Source organism: Pygocentrus nattereri, chromosome 23 (genome assembly GCF_015220715.1).
Source record: "Pygocentrus nattereri isolate fPygNat1 chromosome 23, fPygNat1.pri, whole genome shotgun sequence".
Lineage (NCBI taxonomy): Eukaryota > Metazoa > Chordata > Actinopteri > Characiformes > Serrasalmidae > Pygocentrus > Pygocentrus nattereri.
The window spans coordinates 8025260-8044605 of record NC_051233.1 but is presented as its reverse complement, the minus strand read 5'-3'; the positions used below and the strand labels follow the sequence as shown (position 1 = coordinate 8044605).

Sequence of the window (19346 nt, the reverse complement as noted above, 5' to 3'; positions counted from 1 at the left end):
AAATTAAATTCCCCTTTAAGAAAAACTGCTGTGATGGGCAGGCAGTTTAATTTTACAATATAATAAAAACATGTAATATCAAATAGTACTTTATTAACACCATAAAGAATTATTATTGTTATTATTATTTTATTATTTTATTATTATTGACAAGTTTTTTGTGCTGTTTCCATGTTCTCGATGCTCATTGGATAAGAGCGGTGCTACGTAGGCCCTGTGCGTCTCATGCGTCATATGCAGTGGCGAAGCTGCGGCTGTGAGAGCTACTGAAGCTGCAGTTTGTTGACGCCGTTTTAAAAAGAAAAGGCGCTGTTTTTTCTTAATTAATGGCGGTGTCGACGTTGTGCCGCCGTTGACCCGTAAACTAACCCGTGGTCGTGTGATTTCCGAGCGGAGTGCAGACGTTTCAGCCGCTTTCTCTGCGGACACGTGGCCTGCAGGACACCCAGCGGAGACGGAGCCACGATGAGAAGGTCCGTAAGTTTGTCCTTTAGTCTGTGAACGCTTTACACACCACACACGACCTGCCCGCGCTGTTACTGTCTGGCTGATGCGCTGGAAGGAAATGTGGGCTTAAAATCTTAAAATGTAGACGATAAAATCATTACATATTAGTCCTGTCACTCCCTTTAAATGTTAATGGTAGATGTGTTAAAGGGAAATTCAGACGATTTTCAAAAAAAAAAACAGCATAATTAAGTGGCTGAGATGTAAGCAGAGTTATTCAGAGTGGTTTGGTGTGAAATCGTTGATTGTACAGAGAGATTTCTTTACAGTGGTGGTGATGGGAACCAGGGGTCGCCATGACTACAACAACCGTTTTATTTACTGTCCAGAACCACCAGTGAACCTACACGTGTCTTCTGAGATTTCATATGGAATGTTGATGATAGTGAAGTTGTGGAAAGTCAAAAAAAAAAGGTTTTGCCCCACAGCATTCTGCATGTATCCCTCCACAATGAATAAAGAAAAACAGGATAAAATCATGTCTTAAAACTGTCATAAAGCAACATCCCTTGCAACCTATACTCTTCTGGGAAGTTTTTAAACTAGATGATGGAACATTGCTGTGAGGAGTTGACGGAGCATTAGTGAGGTCGGAGACTGATGTTGGATGGTCAGTTCTGGGTCACTGCAGATCATCCCAAAGCTACAGGATGGACCTCCATCACTTCAGAGAACACAGTACCACTGCTCCGCAGCCCAATGCTGAAGGAGCATTATACTAGGAAAGCACAGTGATATCAGAATCATATCAATGTCGACAGATAATTGCTCAAAAGTTATCAGACAGATTGGACCAACATTTAGATTTCTCAGATAATGGCCAATGAGGGTATATAACATAACAGAATTAGCACTTAGCTGTCTCCTCCAAGCATATTGAGACATCTAGTAATGTCACATTACCTGTCTCGAGGAATGGTATACTAGCCTTCACCCACCCAGCTTTGCAGCATAGTGTGATGTTGGAGACCTAGCTAGGGGGTGGAATTGGTAGTGAAAATTGGGTAAAAATAAATATAAATGTCATATTTCTTTGTGATTAAATGATTAATTAAAAGGTGACTCTGGTTCTAAATTTTATGAATGTTTATGTATGGACATTTCATTTACAAGACAGATATTGGATACTGCCTTTGAATTACAGTTCCCATAGTGCGTCCTTGTTTCACACCCCTTCCTCTAGCCCACAGTTGTCATTGGACATGGTAACCTTAAGTTCATGTGTGGCTACTCCAGAGCATCCCATTGCATTGGCCAGAGCTTTTCTGTGGAGATAATACAAGCTGTTGTAGTCCTGTGTCAGCAGTGGGTGCACCTTAAAGCAGTTTGTTCAGTGTGGGAGTAAGTATGTAAGCCGGGGAGATTTGAATGACAGGTAGCAGATTATTGTCTTGTTTACGTGCTGAAAATCCATATATAAACAAAAATAAGGCTTCATAACTTTAACGACAGGCATGAATTGTGTTTTCTCCCCTCCCACAGAAAAGGTGTTAAAGCTGTTCCAGCAACGATGGCGGGTGGTGGTAACAATGAGGAGGAGTTGTCCCCAGATGATGAACACATCATCAGCGCCAGTGAGGAGGAGGTAATACCAACCCCGTCATCAAAGCTGCTGGCCACGGACAGTAGACACTTGTGGTTTTTTTGGTGGTGGGTTTTTTTTTTTTTTTGACCAAGAGCTTCATCCCTTCAAGACAAGAGAACTGCAGTAATAAGCAACAAGTAATGAGTCATCAGGCTAACGACACATCAAAGGCTTGGCTAACACCTCAACACTCACTCTTAAAACTAAAAATAAAGACTTCTAAATGATAACTGACCAGGATTCACAGTTCAGTTCATTAGGATGGAAACTTTGCATTGAGTTGACATTCGTCAAAATTCAAGAAGTTAATAGGGTTCGTCACACACACACACACACACACACACACACACACACACACACACACACACACACACACACATATATCTCCATCCATCCATCCATCCAGCCATTTTCTAAGCCGCTTCTCCCTCAGGGTCACAGGGGGGTGCTGGAGCCCATCCCAGCAGTCACACATCTCATTTACACAAAAGGTATTTGAATTATCCATAGTTGATGCTAATTAATCCATAGAAGATACTGTTTATACTAGATACTGAATAATTCATAGTGGATACTGACTAATACACAGTAAATACAGACTAATTCACAGGGAATACTGACTTATTCATGGTGGATACTGACTTATTCATGGTGGATACTGACTAATTCATAGTAGATACTGACTAATTCATAGTAGATACTGACTAATTCATAGTAGATACTGACTAATTCATGGTGGATGCAGAATAATTAATAGTGGATACTGTCTAATTCATGGTGGATACTGAATATTTCATAGTGGTTACTGAATACTTCATAGTGGTTACTCAATAATTCATAGTGGATGCTGAATAATTTATAGTGAATAATGACTTTTGGTGAATACTTAACAATTTATAGTGGATACTGACTAATTCCCAGTAAATACTGAATAATTCATAGTGCATACTGACTAATTATTAGTAAATACTGAATACTGACTTATAGTGGATTCCTAATAATTCATAGTAAATACTGAACACTTCATTGTGAATACTGACTAATTTATAGTAAATACTAAATAATACATCATATATACTTAAAATTGTAAATATTAAATAATTCACAGGGTAAATTAATAATTCAAAATAGAAATAAAAAAAAATGTAGTAGGTGGTCAGCAATTAATTTTCAATACAAAATATAGTACATAATGAATGATGGATATTCCTTATTGATTACAAAGGGAAATTTGGGTATAAGTAAAATATAAGTATTCAGATTAGTAGGTGAATAGGAAACCTAGGGTTTAAGGGATTAAAGGAGTGCAGTTGAAAGTCTTACCTTTGAGGTGTGTATTTCTGTAGTTTAAGGATACTATGTATGTGCTGATTGTGTATCTGTACAGGATGGCAGCGATGATGAGAGCAAACACGCCAAACTGCTGGAGGCCATCAGCTCTCTGGGGAAGAGGAAAAGGTCAAAATCCCATAAATCTGTTATTTTTGGGGGTTTTTTTGTATTTTTACATAATTTGAAAACACCAGCTGCCCTTTACATGGTGTGAACATTTCCAGAGAAATTGACCAATAAAATGTTCCAGAATTAATTGCAATAAATTCTCCTTCTTTAATTTAAATTTAGTTGAGAATGTTTTCCTTCCCTTGTAAAGTTACCATTTCAGAGTTATGACATTTTGTTCTCAGAGCTCAGAGATTTAGGAGACACTTTCTTTCAAGCATATGAGTAGTGGACAGTCAAGACATGAATAAATTATTTCCAGTTTGAGTGCAGTTCTGAATATTTCAAATATTTCCTAACTTTTTCACCCTGACTCCTGCCTGCAGGATGAAGCGGACGGAGCGGTCAGAAGCAAGTGTGCAGGTTTCTGAATTTTCGGTCAACGCAGATGGAACTGGTGAAAAGGTCAACCTCTCTGACCTGCTGGGCACCATGGACAAAACACCTGGAGCACCAAACAAAACCAAGCAGCAGCTAAAGAATCTGCAGAACCGCAAAGAGACACTGGAACTGCCACTGAGCAAACAGCAGACAGAGAAGGTCAGTGTTCATTATAATTGTTGCCTGTGTAATTATTGAATAATTCATTGTAGGTACTAAATAAGGCATAGTGGACACTGAAAAATTCATAGTGATTATCGAAGAATTCATAGTAGATGCATCATGATCAGTAACTTCAATAATTCATAATACTTGTTAAATGATTCATAATAGTTATTGAATAATATATAGAAGACACTGAATGATTCATGGTGGTTGCTAAATAATTTCTACTAGTTTCTTAGTTTCTGAGTAATTCTTAGAACATATTTAATAATACAGAATAGTTACTGAATGTTTCATAGTGAATACAAAATAATTATTAGAAATTGTTGAATAATTCTTAGTAGTTACTGAATAATTCATAGTATTTATGGTAGATTTATTGTAGATACTTAATAATTAGTAAGCCATTTGGATAATCCATAATAGTTAATGAATAATTAACAGTGCATACTAAATAATTCTTTGAAACTGTTGAATCATTCACAGTAGATCCTGAGTAATTCATAGTGATTGTGAAAGAAATTATTGTAGATACTTAATTATTCATAAGTTTTGAATAAATTCATTATAGTTACTGAATAGTTAATAGTTGTTACTGAAGAATTCATATAAATTATTGACTAATCCTGAATAATTCAGAGGCGTGAAGGATTTATATAGCTGATATTAATGTTTCATAATGATTGTTGAATAATTCATAAGTTATTTAAAAATTATAGTAGACTAAATAATTCATAGTGATTACTGAAAAATTCACAGGAATTTTTAGTGAATTTATAATAGACACCGAATAGAATTAACTCAGTGTATGATTAAGACTGAGGCATTTATTTACAAATATATAACGTATATGCTGTGGCGACCCCTAAAGGGAGCAGCCGAATGAAGAAGAAGAAGAAGATATAACATATATGCTAGTTTAATAGCAGTTACAGAATAATTTTTTGTAGTTTTTAAATCATGTTTGCAGGTCTGTATAATAATCTGTATAGTAATAAACCTGTTCTAAAGGTCTCGGTCAGCGCTGATACTGATATTTCAGATCAGATCAGAAACTCTCTAGTTATGTGTGCTGATGTGTTGTAACTGTCTCTGAGCAGATCCAGAGAGAGGTGGCATATGACAAGAGCAGTAAGGAGGTGTCCCGGTGGGAGACTGTTATCACTCAGAACCAGAAGGCAGAGCAGCTGGTCTTCCCACTCAGGCAGGACCCAACAGGACCTAAACGCATGGAGCAAGTGGTGGCCGGCTGGAAGGTGTGTACTCTCTGAGTTTGTGTGGTGTTTTTCTGAATTTTTTTATCCATCAGAATAAATATGTCAGTTTTCAGAGTGTTGCGACAGCAGCAGCTTGTAAGTAATGACAGCAACTTTGTAAGTCCTCTAAGTGTACAGTGTGCAACTTTTAAAAGTAAATCATCACACACTCACACTTTTTGACACTGTATGACACACTGCTATCTGTAAACATGGACACATCAAAGAGTCAAAAACAACTTTTGAAGTCTGAATTTTGTCCATGCTTTATTCTTTTAGACAACAGTGTGTTAGAAACCAGATAATCAAGACTATTAGAGATGCACTTTAATGCACTTTAATTTTAGATTGAAACCAACAACCCTCCTACTGTCTACATTATAACTCCTATGTAATGTAATACTTATTTGCACAACTGTACAAATGTTCATTTCACTCTGTATATAATTATTATACTATATGTCTGCACAGACCTGCATACTTGGGGCAGTCATGGGCTGAAGGTTAGGGATCCAGCCTTGTGACTGGAAGGTCGCCAGTTCGATCCCCAGAGCCGACAGCACATGACTGAGGTGTCCTTGAGCAAGACACCTAACCCCCAACTGCTCCCCGGGTGCTGCAGATTGGGCTGCCCACCGCTCCGGGCAAGTGTGCTCACTGCCCCCTAGTGTGTGTGTGTGCTCACTAGTGTGAATGTGGTGTTTCACTTCACGGATGGGTTAAATGCGGAGGTGAAATTTCCCCATTGTGGGACTAATAAGGGTCTCTTAATCTTAATCTAATACTGTATGTATAGATATTCATATTTGCATATGTAAACATTCCTTTCACACTGGCTTTTGTATACTGTATTCTATATATTGCATGTTTGCATGTTTCAGTTAAGCAACCTTGATTAAAACCTGTAGTACATTGAGAGAGATCCTCATTTGCAGTGTAGCCGAGCCAATACAGAAGTCAGCGATTGGGAAGTTAAATAGTAAAATACAAATGAAATGCTAAAGTGAAATAATAATAATCCTAAAAAAATCAAATGAATGATTAAAATTACAAAAATATAGAAACTCAATGAATATGATAAAATATGCATAAATAAAACAATGAAAAAAGGATGTAAAACAAAAGCTTGCAATATTAAAGTAAATTAAAATCAAATAATAAAAATGAAACACCCAAAATCACTTTAAAAGTGACCTAAAATCAAGTAAAACAGTTGCAGGCTTGATTGGAGTTGATGTTTTTGTTCCTTAGTATTCATTAATAACCTGTGTGTTTGTCTGTTCTGTTCAGTGTTGTATGTCATACGTGTTTGCACTCAGCAAGAAAAAATCTTTGTATGTTTAACATACTCAGTTAAGTAAAAATATTTGCTTCTGATTACTGAAGAGTTCCATGGTTTGAGGTAAGTTTGTGATGATTTAGGCATGATGGTAATTGGTGGGCCGGGGCCACGTAGCCCTAAAGTAGCAAACTTCAGACACCAAACATGTCTTGGCTGTGGACGCCCAGGCCTGCTCTGTAGGTGGTGTGTCAAAAACCTGGCTTTGCATCTAAACATTGATGTATTTTCATTTAATAATTACTTACTATTCTCAAAGTGCTGACTTAGTATCTAGAAATAATTTGCTGATGTCTCCAAAATTATAACTTTACAGTAGAAGGAAAAAAACACTTTTCCTTTAATGTAAGTCAATGGACCCAGACTTTTCACAAGTAAATTTTGGGTCTTTTATTTTGGTCCATTTATTATGAAATTTACACAGAATGTAAAGGACAGCTACTAAAAGGAGTATTTTCAAAATTTTTGAAAATAATGAAAAAAAGGAGTATTTTTATGTCAGAAGCTGAAAAATGGCAAAAATGGAGATACAAGGTTTTCCAAATCAGTGAAGTACTTATTTTCTCAAGATTTTGACTTCCTAGAATAATCCGTATTTAGACTGAAATTATTCAGGATAGTAAGTCATTATTTTGAAAAAAGAAGTAATTTCTATAAGCTAATTGTGGTATGCTGCCACCAGAAAAGGCGGGGAAATATAACGGTGAAGCATATATACTTTTCTTTTCTACCTGGTCCTCCATGCTTTACTGATCAGCTACACTGGCAGAAAGGGAGAACTTCAAGGTGATTTCTTCTCTTCGATAGGCTAAAACTCCACTGGAGAAGGAGATCTTCAGCCTCCTCCACAGCAACAATCAGCCCATCCACGACCCCTTGCTCACCCCAGCAGAGGAAGCTTCCATCAAGGCTATGAGTCTAGAGGAGGTGAGACTAACAATGGCTTTATCGTACTGATGTGAGTTTTATTTGTCACATACATAGTCATACACGGTTCAACTAGCAGTGAAATGCTTGGATAACTGCCTGCTCACATGAAGTAATACGGTAACTGGGGGGATATGACATCAAGTGGAATATAGGGATCAGAAACAGCAGTCAAATATAGCAATATTGTACAGAAAAAATTAACAATCATAAAAGGTTAATCGTACAAGGTTAATAGTGAGGCCCAGTCGCATTTCTTATTTTTACCCCTACCCCTTGTTTTCTAGTGTCGTCTTGCCCCTTGGAACGGAGTTAAAAAGGGTAGTGGTTGAAATATTCCCTGTGAAATGGGACCCCCAAAATAAAGGAACATTAGTTCATTAACAGACTACTTGTGGTGCTCTGTAGACGACCCTGCCGGTCTGCAGAGGAGGGTAAAGTCCAGCAACCTCGCTGCTGGGCTTTACTTACATTTAGGGCATCGTATGCCTTAAAAAAAGGGGGTGGGTGTTATTTATTATCACTGACCCTTAAGTCTTCAGTGATATGAAGCTGAAGTCAGCTGTTCACCAGCTTCTCTTACGAATTCCTGTTTCAGCTTAAACGGTGCACCAGTTACATTTTAGCACCTCAGGCTTCAGAACTGTTAGACCGTTTAAGGTGGAACAGGAAATTTAGCCAGCTAGCTAACAAGACTTCAGTATAGTACAAGCCATTTTTTACGCTTGATATGAAGAAAAGGACCAAACATGAAACATACATAAGATAATACAGTGGTTAGCATCATTTTTTTAAGAGAGAAAATTCTCACATTTATTGGTTTCTTTGGTCTCTTGTGCAGCCATCCTGCTGGTTTATCTTTTTGCCCATCACTGTTTGGAGTGTAACTCTGAAAAACCTCCATGTGGAGGGCCATGTTGCCCTTCCCTCTCAGCAAAATCAGGACACTCTACCCCAAGGCGTGTATGCGCAAAAGGGAGGGGTAGGGCTAAGTGGTAGGGGCGAGGGGGAAAATGAGACTGGGCAGCTATTTGGAAGGCGTTTCTGATAAAATGGCCAGTGAATGCACGTTCACGGTTGTTAACTATCTGAAGTTCAGCGTTTGGTGATCCAGCGTTTGGGATGTAGTAGATTTTGGGCTGCTGATCGCGCTTGGTGTAACAGTGCGGTTTGTTTTGCAGGCGAAGATACGTCAAGCTGAGTTCCGAAAGGCCAGAGTGCTCCAGTCTTACTACGAGGCCAAAGCCAGGAGAGAGAGAAAAATCAAAAGCAAGAAGTGAGTGAGGAAATTCAGATCACATGTCAAACGGAGCTGCTGAGAAACTTCACTGACAGTCGTGATTCCAGAGTTGTTGCTGTGAATTAACAGTTATTTAAAATAATAGACTGTTTAACAAGAGCTGCAGATGCTGAATCTCTATCACTTTTCTTGTTCTGTATTTTATTCTGTTTCTTCTTTCTTTCATGTCTTCTATTTCTTTTTCTCTCTGTCTCCTGTGTCTCTCCCCACTCTCTCCTTTTATCTTTCTTGTTCCCTCTTTTTTTATTCTGTCTCTCCCTTTTATCTCTCTCTTCCCTCACATCTCTATCTTTTATTCTCACTCTCTTTCATTTGGTTGATTTTCCCTCTATTTTGTCTTTTCTCTCCTTACTCTCTATCTCTGTCTCTCTCCCAGGTATCATAAGCTTCAGAAGAAGGCTAAGGTGAAGGCGTTTCTGAAGCAGTTTGATGAGATGATGAAGACGGATCCTGCCGGCGCTCTGGAGGAGCTGAAGAAGATGGAGCTGTCCAGGATGCAGGTTTGCAGTTTAGAACCCTGCATTATATAAGAGCATAACTGGCCCATAAAACTCGACTCATGAAAGTTTTTTAGCCTAAGTTTTGTGTCTTTGATCATATTAAGCACAGTTGATTATTTGATATAATTTTGAAATCTAAATACTGATCTTCCTTTAAAATGTTAATTTGATATCATTTTAATCCAATGGTGAAACCTCGAATTGTACCACGAGCCCTTCGAGCTTCGAGTACAGCTCGGCTTGACCCACCATCCTTCAAGGAGCGTGGAAGACAAGCGTTGAGAATGTTCTCTGTACTGGCACCCAGGTGGTGGAATGAACTCCCACTGGCTGTCCGTACAGCAGAGTCTCTTGCTGAGGACACATCTCTTTACACAGCAGATGAATGAGCATTGGATTAACTATTGTTTGCAATATATTGTGCTGCACTCAAGTATTATATTTTATTGTATGGCACTGTGTATTGTAGTTTACTGTATTGCAGAGTTCTGTGTTCAGCTCTGTTCCTTTTCTCTCTGTATCAACAGTGACTTTTTGTTTCTAGCAGTATCTGAGCTCAGGACTGTTTTTCTCTCTAACATATTGGTAACTAGCAAAGATACTTTCTCTAGATAGACAAAGCACTTCTTGTAAGTCGCTCTGGATAAGAGCGTCTGCTAAATGCTGTAAATGTAAATGTTAAGACTTTTTTGCTGTCTTTTTGGCTGTTTTTTGATTGCCAAAAATGGAGCTACAAGGTTTTATTCCAATAGCAGTGATGTACAGTCAGTGTTTTGCAGCCCTACTGTGAACGTTTTTGGTGATTTCAGTGATTCTAAAGACTTTGTTTCTGATTCTCAGGAAAGGATGTCGCTGAAACATCAAAACAGCGGCAAATGGGCCAAGTCAAAGGCCATCATGGCGAAATATGATGATGCGGTAAGGAAAGTTATCTAAAATGTTCTTTATTCTTGTAGCTGCAGAGTATAAAGTGTCTGTTTATATTCCCTGCTTGTTTTTATACTGTATCCACTCCTCTGTTTCAGGCTCGTAAAGCCATGCAGGAACAGCTGGAGATGAATAAGCAGCTCACTCAGAAGCTTGTGGTGCCTTCTGACGATGATGATGATGAGGAGAGAAATGTCGAAGAAGCGGACGCTCTTCCTGACTTCGTGAATGATCCTGAGCCGATCCTGGACTCTGTTAACCCCTGGATGAGGGGCAAGCTGACCCAGGAGCATTCAGAGCCGGAGGTCACTGCTGTCGCAACGGAAACGGCAGTTGAAACTAAAGATGAGGGACAGAACGGCCAGCGAGAGGACGAGGAAGAGGAGGAGAACGAGGAAGAAAAACTGCTGAGGGAGTTTGAGAGGAAGCGCAAGTTACGGCAGGATGAAGACGATGATTTGGTTCCAGTTCCACAAGAAGAGAAGCAGGGTGAGCGTTTTTCACTGTGTTTTACGAAACCACGTCACTTTTTAGCCATTTTTAGCAAGCTGAGGTATCATTTAATAAACACGTTATTAAAGATTTATACAAAAATAATGGACACAGGTCAGGGGTCATCAACTCAAGTGTTACGAAGAGCCATTTTGTCCTTTCAACAGAAATCAAATCACCTTGAAAACCACAGTATTTTATGTCTGCTTTGCCATCTTGGCTGTAAATATGTCTCAGTATGTGCTGAAATAGTAGTGTAGGCTAAAACAGTAATAAAAAGCAGCTGTATCTACTTTTCTCACATCTCTGGCAGGAAGTCTTCGTCAAAAGTTTGAACAGTTTCTTGTAAAATGTCTCTCAATATTTGATGTTTTATGAGGCTAAAGTCAGCTTCTCGTTCAAATTAAACAGCCTGAAATTGTAACTGCTGCACCATTTAAGGTGGAACGGGACAATTTGAACGAGAAGCCGACGACAACTTCAGGCTTCATCATGTTTGTCAGTTTCTTGTAGGAGATTAAACATATCAGGAAACCAGCCGTTGTGATTTATAGATCACATTTATAAATGATTTATAAATGCAAATTAGTCCATCCATCTCCAAATCATCGATGTTTGTCTTAAATATCTCTCTTTGCCATTTCGTTAACTATTAGCTTGTTGTCTAACTGTTTTCTGAGTTGCTATGGTAACCAGCAGACTGTGCACCAACCTTCAGGGCTAAAGGGTGAATTAGCAGTTAAACTGCTGAACGATCAGCAGAGCTTCATTTTACTGCAAAGGAGGATTATTTTATTTTAGTTGCAGACCGCTGTCATAGACGTTATTTACATACAAGGTGTAAAGCAAGAAAATTTCTGTGAAGAATTCTAAATTAAAAAAAATGTTAAATTTTTGTAGTACACTAGTTTCTTATTTACCATACATCATTTAACATCTCTGCACAGTCTACCATAGTACAGTGGGCAGGGCAGAGCAGTGGGGTCTGTGCTATAGACACATCCACCCTCAAATGACTGCTTTTTTTTTTTTTTTTTTTGTCTGAAGAGCAATTGGTGGTTGTAATTTTTGGGGATTATTTTTTCTGTTCTGATGAAGTTCTTATTTATTTTAATCAAACCAACCTGTGTGGAAGAGTGAAGTATTTAGTTTTACACAATATGTACTGTTACACCCTGAATCATCATTGAAACTGACTCTTCAGGTGAACATGGCTCTATAAGGTGACTGGCATGGGGCTCATTACATGGAAACCAACTAGAACAGGGGTTATGGAGAAACATCAGTCTTAAAGGACCAGTAATCAAATTCAACAATAATGTAGGATATAAGCTCATTAACATTTTAGAGAAAAATGAAATATGCAAAATTGTGGCACATTTAATGTTTATTTTTTCTCATTAAACTCGTCATTAAAAGTTACAGAAAAATGCCATATTTATAGATAATGTGTCAACTTATTTTCACTTCTGCATATGACTATACATCCTGCTCACTAATATTGTTCTCAGTCCTGACTTGTAACATGGTTTTTGGGCTTATCGTGTCATATTTCAACAATCTGATTGGCCGTCATCCACGAAATTCACCTAAAGCTGCATTAATTCATCCCAGTAGTGAGAATTGTCTCACAGATCTAACATCCCTGATTTCACTTTTGACTTCAGTTACCAGTTAATGAGAAATCGTGCTTTGTGATCCCTTCTTGATATGCACTCTGCATGCTTGATGTTGGTGTTTTTCCCTTCTCCAGTGTGAATTACTGCGCACTTTACTGCTTTCCCCGCACTAACGCACCTAATCCAACTCATTCAGCTCACAGATGGCTTGATAATTAGCTGGTGAGATGTGTGCAATGACTCAGAGGCTCTAGCACATCTTGATTCCACTCACAAAGGGCTTGATAATTAATTGATAATTAAGTTTAATAATGCGTATTAAATCTGTGTAAATGCTGACCAGTTCCGAGCTCGGCTCCACACGCACTCCTCTCATTGTGTTCTTATTTAGTGAAAGGAAAGGCCTTGTGGGTGTGGCACAGATACACGTCTGAGAATATGGAATACAAAGATAGAAATATCCTTTAGCAAAAGCTTGTCCATAGAGGTTTTACCTCCTGTGTTCCTTTCTGGTAGCATTAGTCAGACGTCACAATAGACAGGTTCTCGTCTGTGGGGGATTTTGTGAAAAACATTTTAAAGCTGATTTGTTCGGCGATGCAGGCGATGGAAACTATCAGTAACATTTATTAAATGTCAATTATCAGTAATGTTTTTTAAATGTCACAGTTTTTTTTTTTATTTGATTTTGTTGTTTGTCAATACTTGAGAATTGAATTGTTGCATCAAACTATATGGCAATATTTTTAACGGGAAAATAATGCAATTACATTGTTGTGGCAGGATTTTCATGAGGCAATATAAGAATTACCAATATGACTACCCAACATTATTTTCACTGTACTCTTTCTGTTACATTATAAGTAGGCTAAGGAAAAGGCTAAAAAATGCACATGATTTAAAATATGCATGTATTTTTTGGAAACATGTCAGACTTTATTTACTCAAATACAACAATGACATTACTGGGTAAAATCTTATTATTTATGTTATGAGATCAGTTAGATGTAAAAAAAAAAAAAAAAAGTCACACATCGTTAAACCTTTTTCTTGTTTTTTTTTTTCCGTATTGTGTACATTTGTTTTATGTGCAAAAACAGTACACATGACAATTTTCAACCTCTTTATTCATAGCAATAAAACTGTTTAATTCTTTAAGACTGATTGACATATGTAAATGAGCTCTTCTAGTTAGCTTCTCTGCATTGTGGCTCATTCAGAAGCAATACGGACCGAAACACTCTTTAAAATGTTCGTGCGAGTGGGCGGGGCAAATTTGCTGTAGGCTGCTGTAGGCGGGCCCATTATATGGGCCCTTTTAATGCGTTTTCATTCAATCGCTTTCAATAATCACATAAAAAATGTGTATACAATGAAAGGTCATCATTTGCAAAGCTTCCCATTTCTTTCCCCATAGTGATCCCTGTGGATGTAGCTGAAGCAGAAGAGGTTGCTGGTGAGAACGTGATACAAATTTCAGATGATGAGGATAAAGAAGAGGAAGAAGAAGAAGTCGTCGTCTCTGAGTTTAACAGCCTCTTTAACAGACTGATGAAAAGCAGCAGCGTGCCCCCAGTGCCGGAGCAGACTGGGGCCGAAGAGGCCGAGCTTCTGGACGAAGGGCTCGTCCGGGTCCGAACCATGGACGACCTGGAGGCCTTGCAGCAGGACGTTGTTATGGACACTACGCAACCTGCACCCGCATCGGCCACACCTGCTCCCAGCATGGAGACCACATCTGAGCCTCCGAAGAAGAAGAAGAAGAAAAAAGGAATTGACCCAAACGAAGTTCTGACCAAAGAGGCCAAAGTCATTAAAATGCCTTTAGCGCCAACTGTGGTGGAAGAAGAGGAAGAGGAGGTTAGTGAAGTGATCTGGAGTTTTTTTTTTTTCCTCATTTTTGAGGATTTTTTTATGTTTGATGCTTCTTAAATGAACGGTACTTATAGATATACCTCATTCTAAATATAGTCGACCAACAACAGGGGGGCAGTCATAAGCTGGAGGTTAGGGAAACAGCCTTGTGACCGGAAGGTCGCCGGTTCATTCCCTTGAGCCGACAATATGTCACTGAAGTGCCCTTGAACAAGGCACCTAACCCCCAACTGTTCACCTGGCACCATGGATGCCCCTAGTGTGTGTCTACTAGTGTGTATGTGGTGTTTGACTGCAAAGATGGGTTAAATATGGAAGTGAAATTTCCCCATTGTGAGGCTAATAAGGGTCAGTTTAATCTAAAACCAAGACCTCTTTGGTGATTCTTTCATTTTACAACGGAGCCTCATGGCTAATGTAGTTAATAAGCAGTGAAATCTTATACCCCACCAATAAGCTTGGTGCTAACCACATGCCTCAGTCATCACACACTTGTCTCAAGCCGTGTGGAGGTGTTCAGTAATCTATAATAGAATTGATTATGTGGTTTCTGACACTATGAAACACTTATGTATAAACATGGGCTAAAGTACAGACAAAGTTTGCAACCTTTGTAATTGACCAGTAAGTACACCTTTGTTTTTTTTGCACTCTCTGGCCATTTTATCAGCTCCGCTTACCATATAGGAGCACGTTGTAGTTCTACAGTTACAGACTGTAGTCCACCTGTTTCTCTGCATACTTTGTTACCCTGTTCTTCAGGGGTCAGGACCAGCACAAGGCAGGTACTATTTGGTTGGTGGATCGTTCTCAGCACTGCAGTGACAGTGATGTGGTGCTGTCTAAGTGTGTGTTGTGCTGGTCTGAGTGGATCAGACACAGCAGTGCTGCTGGAGTTTTTAAACACTGTGTCACTGTCTACTCTATTAGACACACCTGCCTTGTTGGTCCACTTTGTAAATGTAAAGACATAGACAATAGCTCATCTGCTGCTGCATCCTCTAGTCCTTCATCAGTGGTTACAGGGTGCTGTTGCCTGGTGGACTATTCTCTTTCCAGCAGTGAACTCCAGCAGCACTGCTGTGATCTGATCCACTCGCACCAGCTCAACGCAACTTGCAATCCGGGCCACAACCCATGTTACAAAATGTGCTTGAACGTTGTGTGCAGTTGCAGATTTTCACCAGAAGGGTCCCCAAATCCCCTCCAAATTTCTTTTGTTTCTTACTGGTATTATAAATTATTTCAATTATTTAAACTTGTTGTTATTATTAATGAAGAATATTACTGATTTAAAAAAAAAGGGATCAAAAATCAGAACATTTCTGTATAGACAAATATGAGAAATCTGACCCTTTACATTTACCTTCAGGTCCATGCAGAGCAGACAGCCATCATCAAAGAGGCCTTTGCAGGAGATGATGTCATCTCAGACTTCCTAAAAGACAAAAGGAAGCAGGAAAAGGCAGGGCAGGCAGAAGTGGTGGACCTGACCCTGCCCGGCTGGGGGGAGTGGGGGGGTGTCGGCCTCAAACCCTCCAAGCGCAAACGCAGAAAGTGAGTATTGAAATCTCTTCTGGCCAACAGACTGTGAACACACTTCATTGATTAATAGAGCTGTACGATATAGACAAAATACTAGTATTGACATTATACTTTCAGTCCCTAGTCCATGAAGCCCATATGTCCATATATGGTAACAAAGCTCCAAAAAAGCCTGTTTGAAATTCATTGTTACCGTGATCTCACAAAAACCAATGTCTACATTTCTGCTTATTAACCCAGCTGAAATTAAAAGGAGAGTTTCAGCCTGAAGTGCTTTTTAAATGAGGCACAATACAGGGCAGCCAGTTAGAACAAAGCTCATTTACATATCGCTGCTGTCAGAATAAAACCTTGCATCTCTGTCTTTTGTTGTTTTTCATTTTTTCATGATTTGAGATGCCAGCTGCACTCTCAAGTTGCTACGAGTCTCATGGTGAACAGACAAGCAGAAAATGCTATGAAATGACTTTTAATAAAATCTTTTTTGCATTAACTTCTGTTATAAGTTAAGATTTTTTGCTTCTCCTGTAAAGTTTCATTTTTGGAAATAATGAGGTTTTTAGTCAACAGTGGAGATTTAGCAGTAACAAAAAGAGCCTTTTTCATTGTGAAGGGTACAGAGAAGTCAGTTAACAATGAATTGACTGTCATTGGTACATAAAACCACACAAATGTTGTAAGTGGACCTCAAATGTAATCTAAGAAAAATGTAGGATTCATTTCCATAGGAAGAGAATTCTAACAGCCTTGCTTCCATCATCATGTTTTTTAGATTTCGTCTGAAAGCGCCTGCTCCTCCTCTGAGAAAAGATCAGAACCTGCCTGATGTCATCATCTCTGAAAAGAGGAATAGTTCCGTAGCCAACCATCAGGTAAGCAGAAGCTTCATCGGTTTTCAGGGCATTCACCCTGAGATATGTGTGTTTATTGTAGGGCTGTCAAACAATTCAAATAACTGATCATGATTAATCATGTTCTTTTGTGTAATTAATTGCTAGTAATTGCATTTATTTTCTTAAATTTATTCCTGAAGAAAGACTGTTCCATTTAAAAGCAGTGCATTTTGTTATTTCTGTATAATTGGACAAAATAAGCCTGTCAGATTGAGTTTATTACTTTCAGTAATTCAGTTACATTGATTTCATGCATAACCGGAACACTAAATAATTACGCAATTTCCACAGAGTGAAAGCAGTTTCTAATTTTCATCAGCAACATCCAGTGAGAGCAACAGTATTTGCATGTTACACACACAGACACACACACACACACACACACACACACACACAGTCAATGGTTCAGCTCCTCTGAGATTGTAGTGGTGGCCTGCAAGAGACTTGACCTCAAACCTACTGAACACCTTTGGGATGAATTAGTGTTGATTGTGAGCCAGGCCCTCTCATCCAACATCATTGTCTGACCTTACAAATGCTCTTCTAGATGAATGAGCACAAATTCCCCACAGATACTCTCCAAAAGCATTTTCAGAAGAGTGGAGGCTGTTATAGCTGCAAAGGAGGGGTGCAAACCCCATATTAATCCCCATGTTTTTGCAATGGGGCGTCAAAGAAACTCATGTAGTTGCAATGGTCCGGTGTCCACATACTTTTGGCAGTGTACCTCAAATGATTTCACTGTGTCCTTCTTTGCTGTGTCCTGCAGGTCAGTCAGCTGCCGTTCCCCTTCCAGAACAGCACTCAGTTCGAAAGCTGCGTCCGCTTTCCAGTCGGGCAAACCTGGAACACGCAGACCACCTTCAGAAAACTGACTGCACCCAAAGTGGTCACCAAAATGGGTGCCATCATCGAGCCCATGAGCAAAGAGGACCTTCCGCCAGTGAAGGAAAGCTCCGGGGCAGGGAGTGGAGCAACCATCGTGCTGGGGGAGAAAGTGGAGGAAGAGACAAAGAAAGCAAGAAGAAGAAACCCACTGCAGAAGAAGAAGAAGAAGAGCAGACAGTAGAGAAAGAGAGAAAACAAGCATTGGCTGGCGATTCTGATGTGATACGGGCTGGTTTTCCGGTGCCATGCGTTATAGTGATTTGGATTTCATGGCTGTTGAGCATGAGTCGTCTTCAGTGAACCACACTGAAAGAAAGGAATAAAAAGACATTGATTAAACAGCCTCTTCTGTACTTAAGGACAGATTTAAAGTAATGATATTTTTTCAGTATTCTCTGTAGAACCAACTCTACCTTTTATTTACTTCTTATAAAAAAGCAGAGAGTATAAAGGATTTGCTGGTTTTTTTTTTTTCTCTGCGTCTTCTGTGTCCCTTAAGCCCTTCTGTGTCATACGTCATACAGTTTTCCCCTGCTTTTTTAAAGGTAACCAGTTTGAGGAAGTATGTAAACATTGCTGAAGTTACAAAACAAATTCACGTGCCAGTCTTTGCATTCTGTATATACAATCTAAGCTGCTAAATTAAGCTGTTTTGGAATTCCTTGTTTTTGTGATGTCACAGAAACCATGCATGTACAAACAGTATATCCCCTTCATTCAGCCTACAGCAGGTTAACGCTGAGGTTTTAAGGAGTGTTTCAGCCTGGGTTGCTTTTTGAATGAAGCACAATATGGGGTGGCCAGTCAGAACAGAGCTCATTTGCATACATTGGTCTTAAAGGTACAGTACCAATAACAGTCTAAGGGATAAAGAGAGGTTGGGGAAACAATGTAAGGATGTATTATGACTGTTTGTGATATGTAATCCCACACAAATGCCATTTATGGACCTCTGGTGCACAAAATAAAATACAGGAAAAATGTAGGATATGGGCCCTTTAACTATGTGTCTCTGTTCATGTTACTGGTTCCTGATTAAATTGTTATTGCTCATACTCATCATTCCTTGTTCTGTTGCCTCTGGTGCAGTTTTTTTCCTGCAGTTACTCCAGAAAAAGTAAGACATTTTTTATCATGTCTTATTTAAATATTCCATTTCTGCCCACTACGTTAACCAATTATTCTTATCACTTTGGACAAGGGGACTATTTAATTTGATAAGAGAAAGTAATCTGGTTTCCTGTAAGAATCTTTTTTTTCCTTATTTTTTTATTTATTTAACAAAATTGCCACCCCCATCGTTGCAAATTATCTGATGATTATGATTTATTATTATTATTATTAAGCCAAAACAGCAGTATTTATCTTATTTAAAGAGGAAAATATCTGCATAATTAAATGCTTAAGACACATTAACTTAAGACAAATGTTTAAAAGTCATTCAGAGCGGTTTGGTGTGAAATGCTCAGTTCGAGAGAAACTTAAGTCAGAATTGTGGTCAGTGGTTGTGATTTTGGCTTACAACCTATTTTTTCCCATGCATGGTGGAGCAGTACATTCAGGGTAATGTTAGGACAAAGAGTGCCCAGATTATTTCACATTTTCTACTATTTTACCATCGGCATTCCATATAAAAACTAAGAAGAG

At 38.8% G+C, this 19346-nt stretch overlaps 1 protein-coding gene across 1 annotated transcript; it reads left to right on the top strand.

The window, feature by feature from the left end:
* The first annotated feature begins 234 nt into the window (after window positions 1-234).
* On the top strand, window positions 235-18761 carry si:dkey-251i10.3 (uncharacterized protein LOC553498 homolog). Its single transcript, XM_017702908.2, has 14 exons — window positions 235-473; window positions 1990-2092; window positions 3480-3550; window positions 3919-4132; window positions 5239-5394; window positions 7541-7660; window positions 8842-8936; window positions 9337-9460; window positions 10301-10378; window positions 10486-10876; window positions 13916-14358; window positions 15746-15930; window positions 16691-16790; window positions 17581-18761. Exons 1-14 carry the CDS (start codon window positions 466-468, stop codon window positions 17878-17880), a joined length of 2388 nt encoding a protein of 795 aa, XP_017558397.1. The 5' UTR covers window positions 235-465; the 3' UTR covers window positions 17881-18761.
* Window positions 18762-19346: the final 585 nt, after the last annotated feature.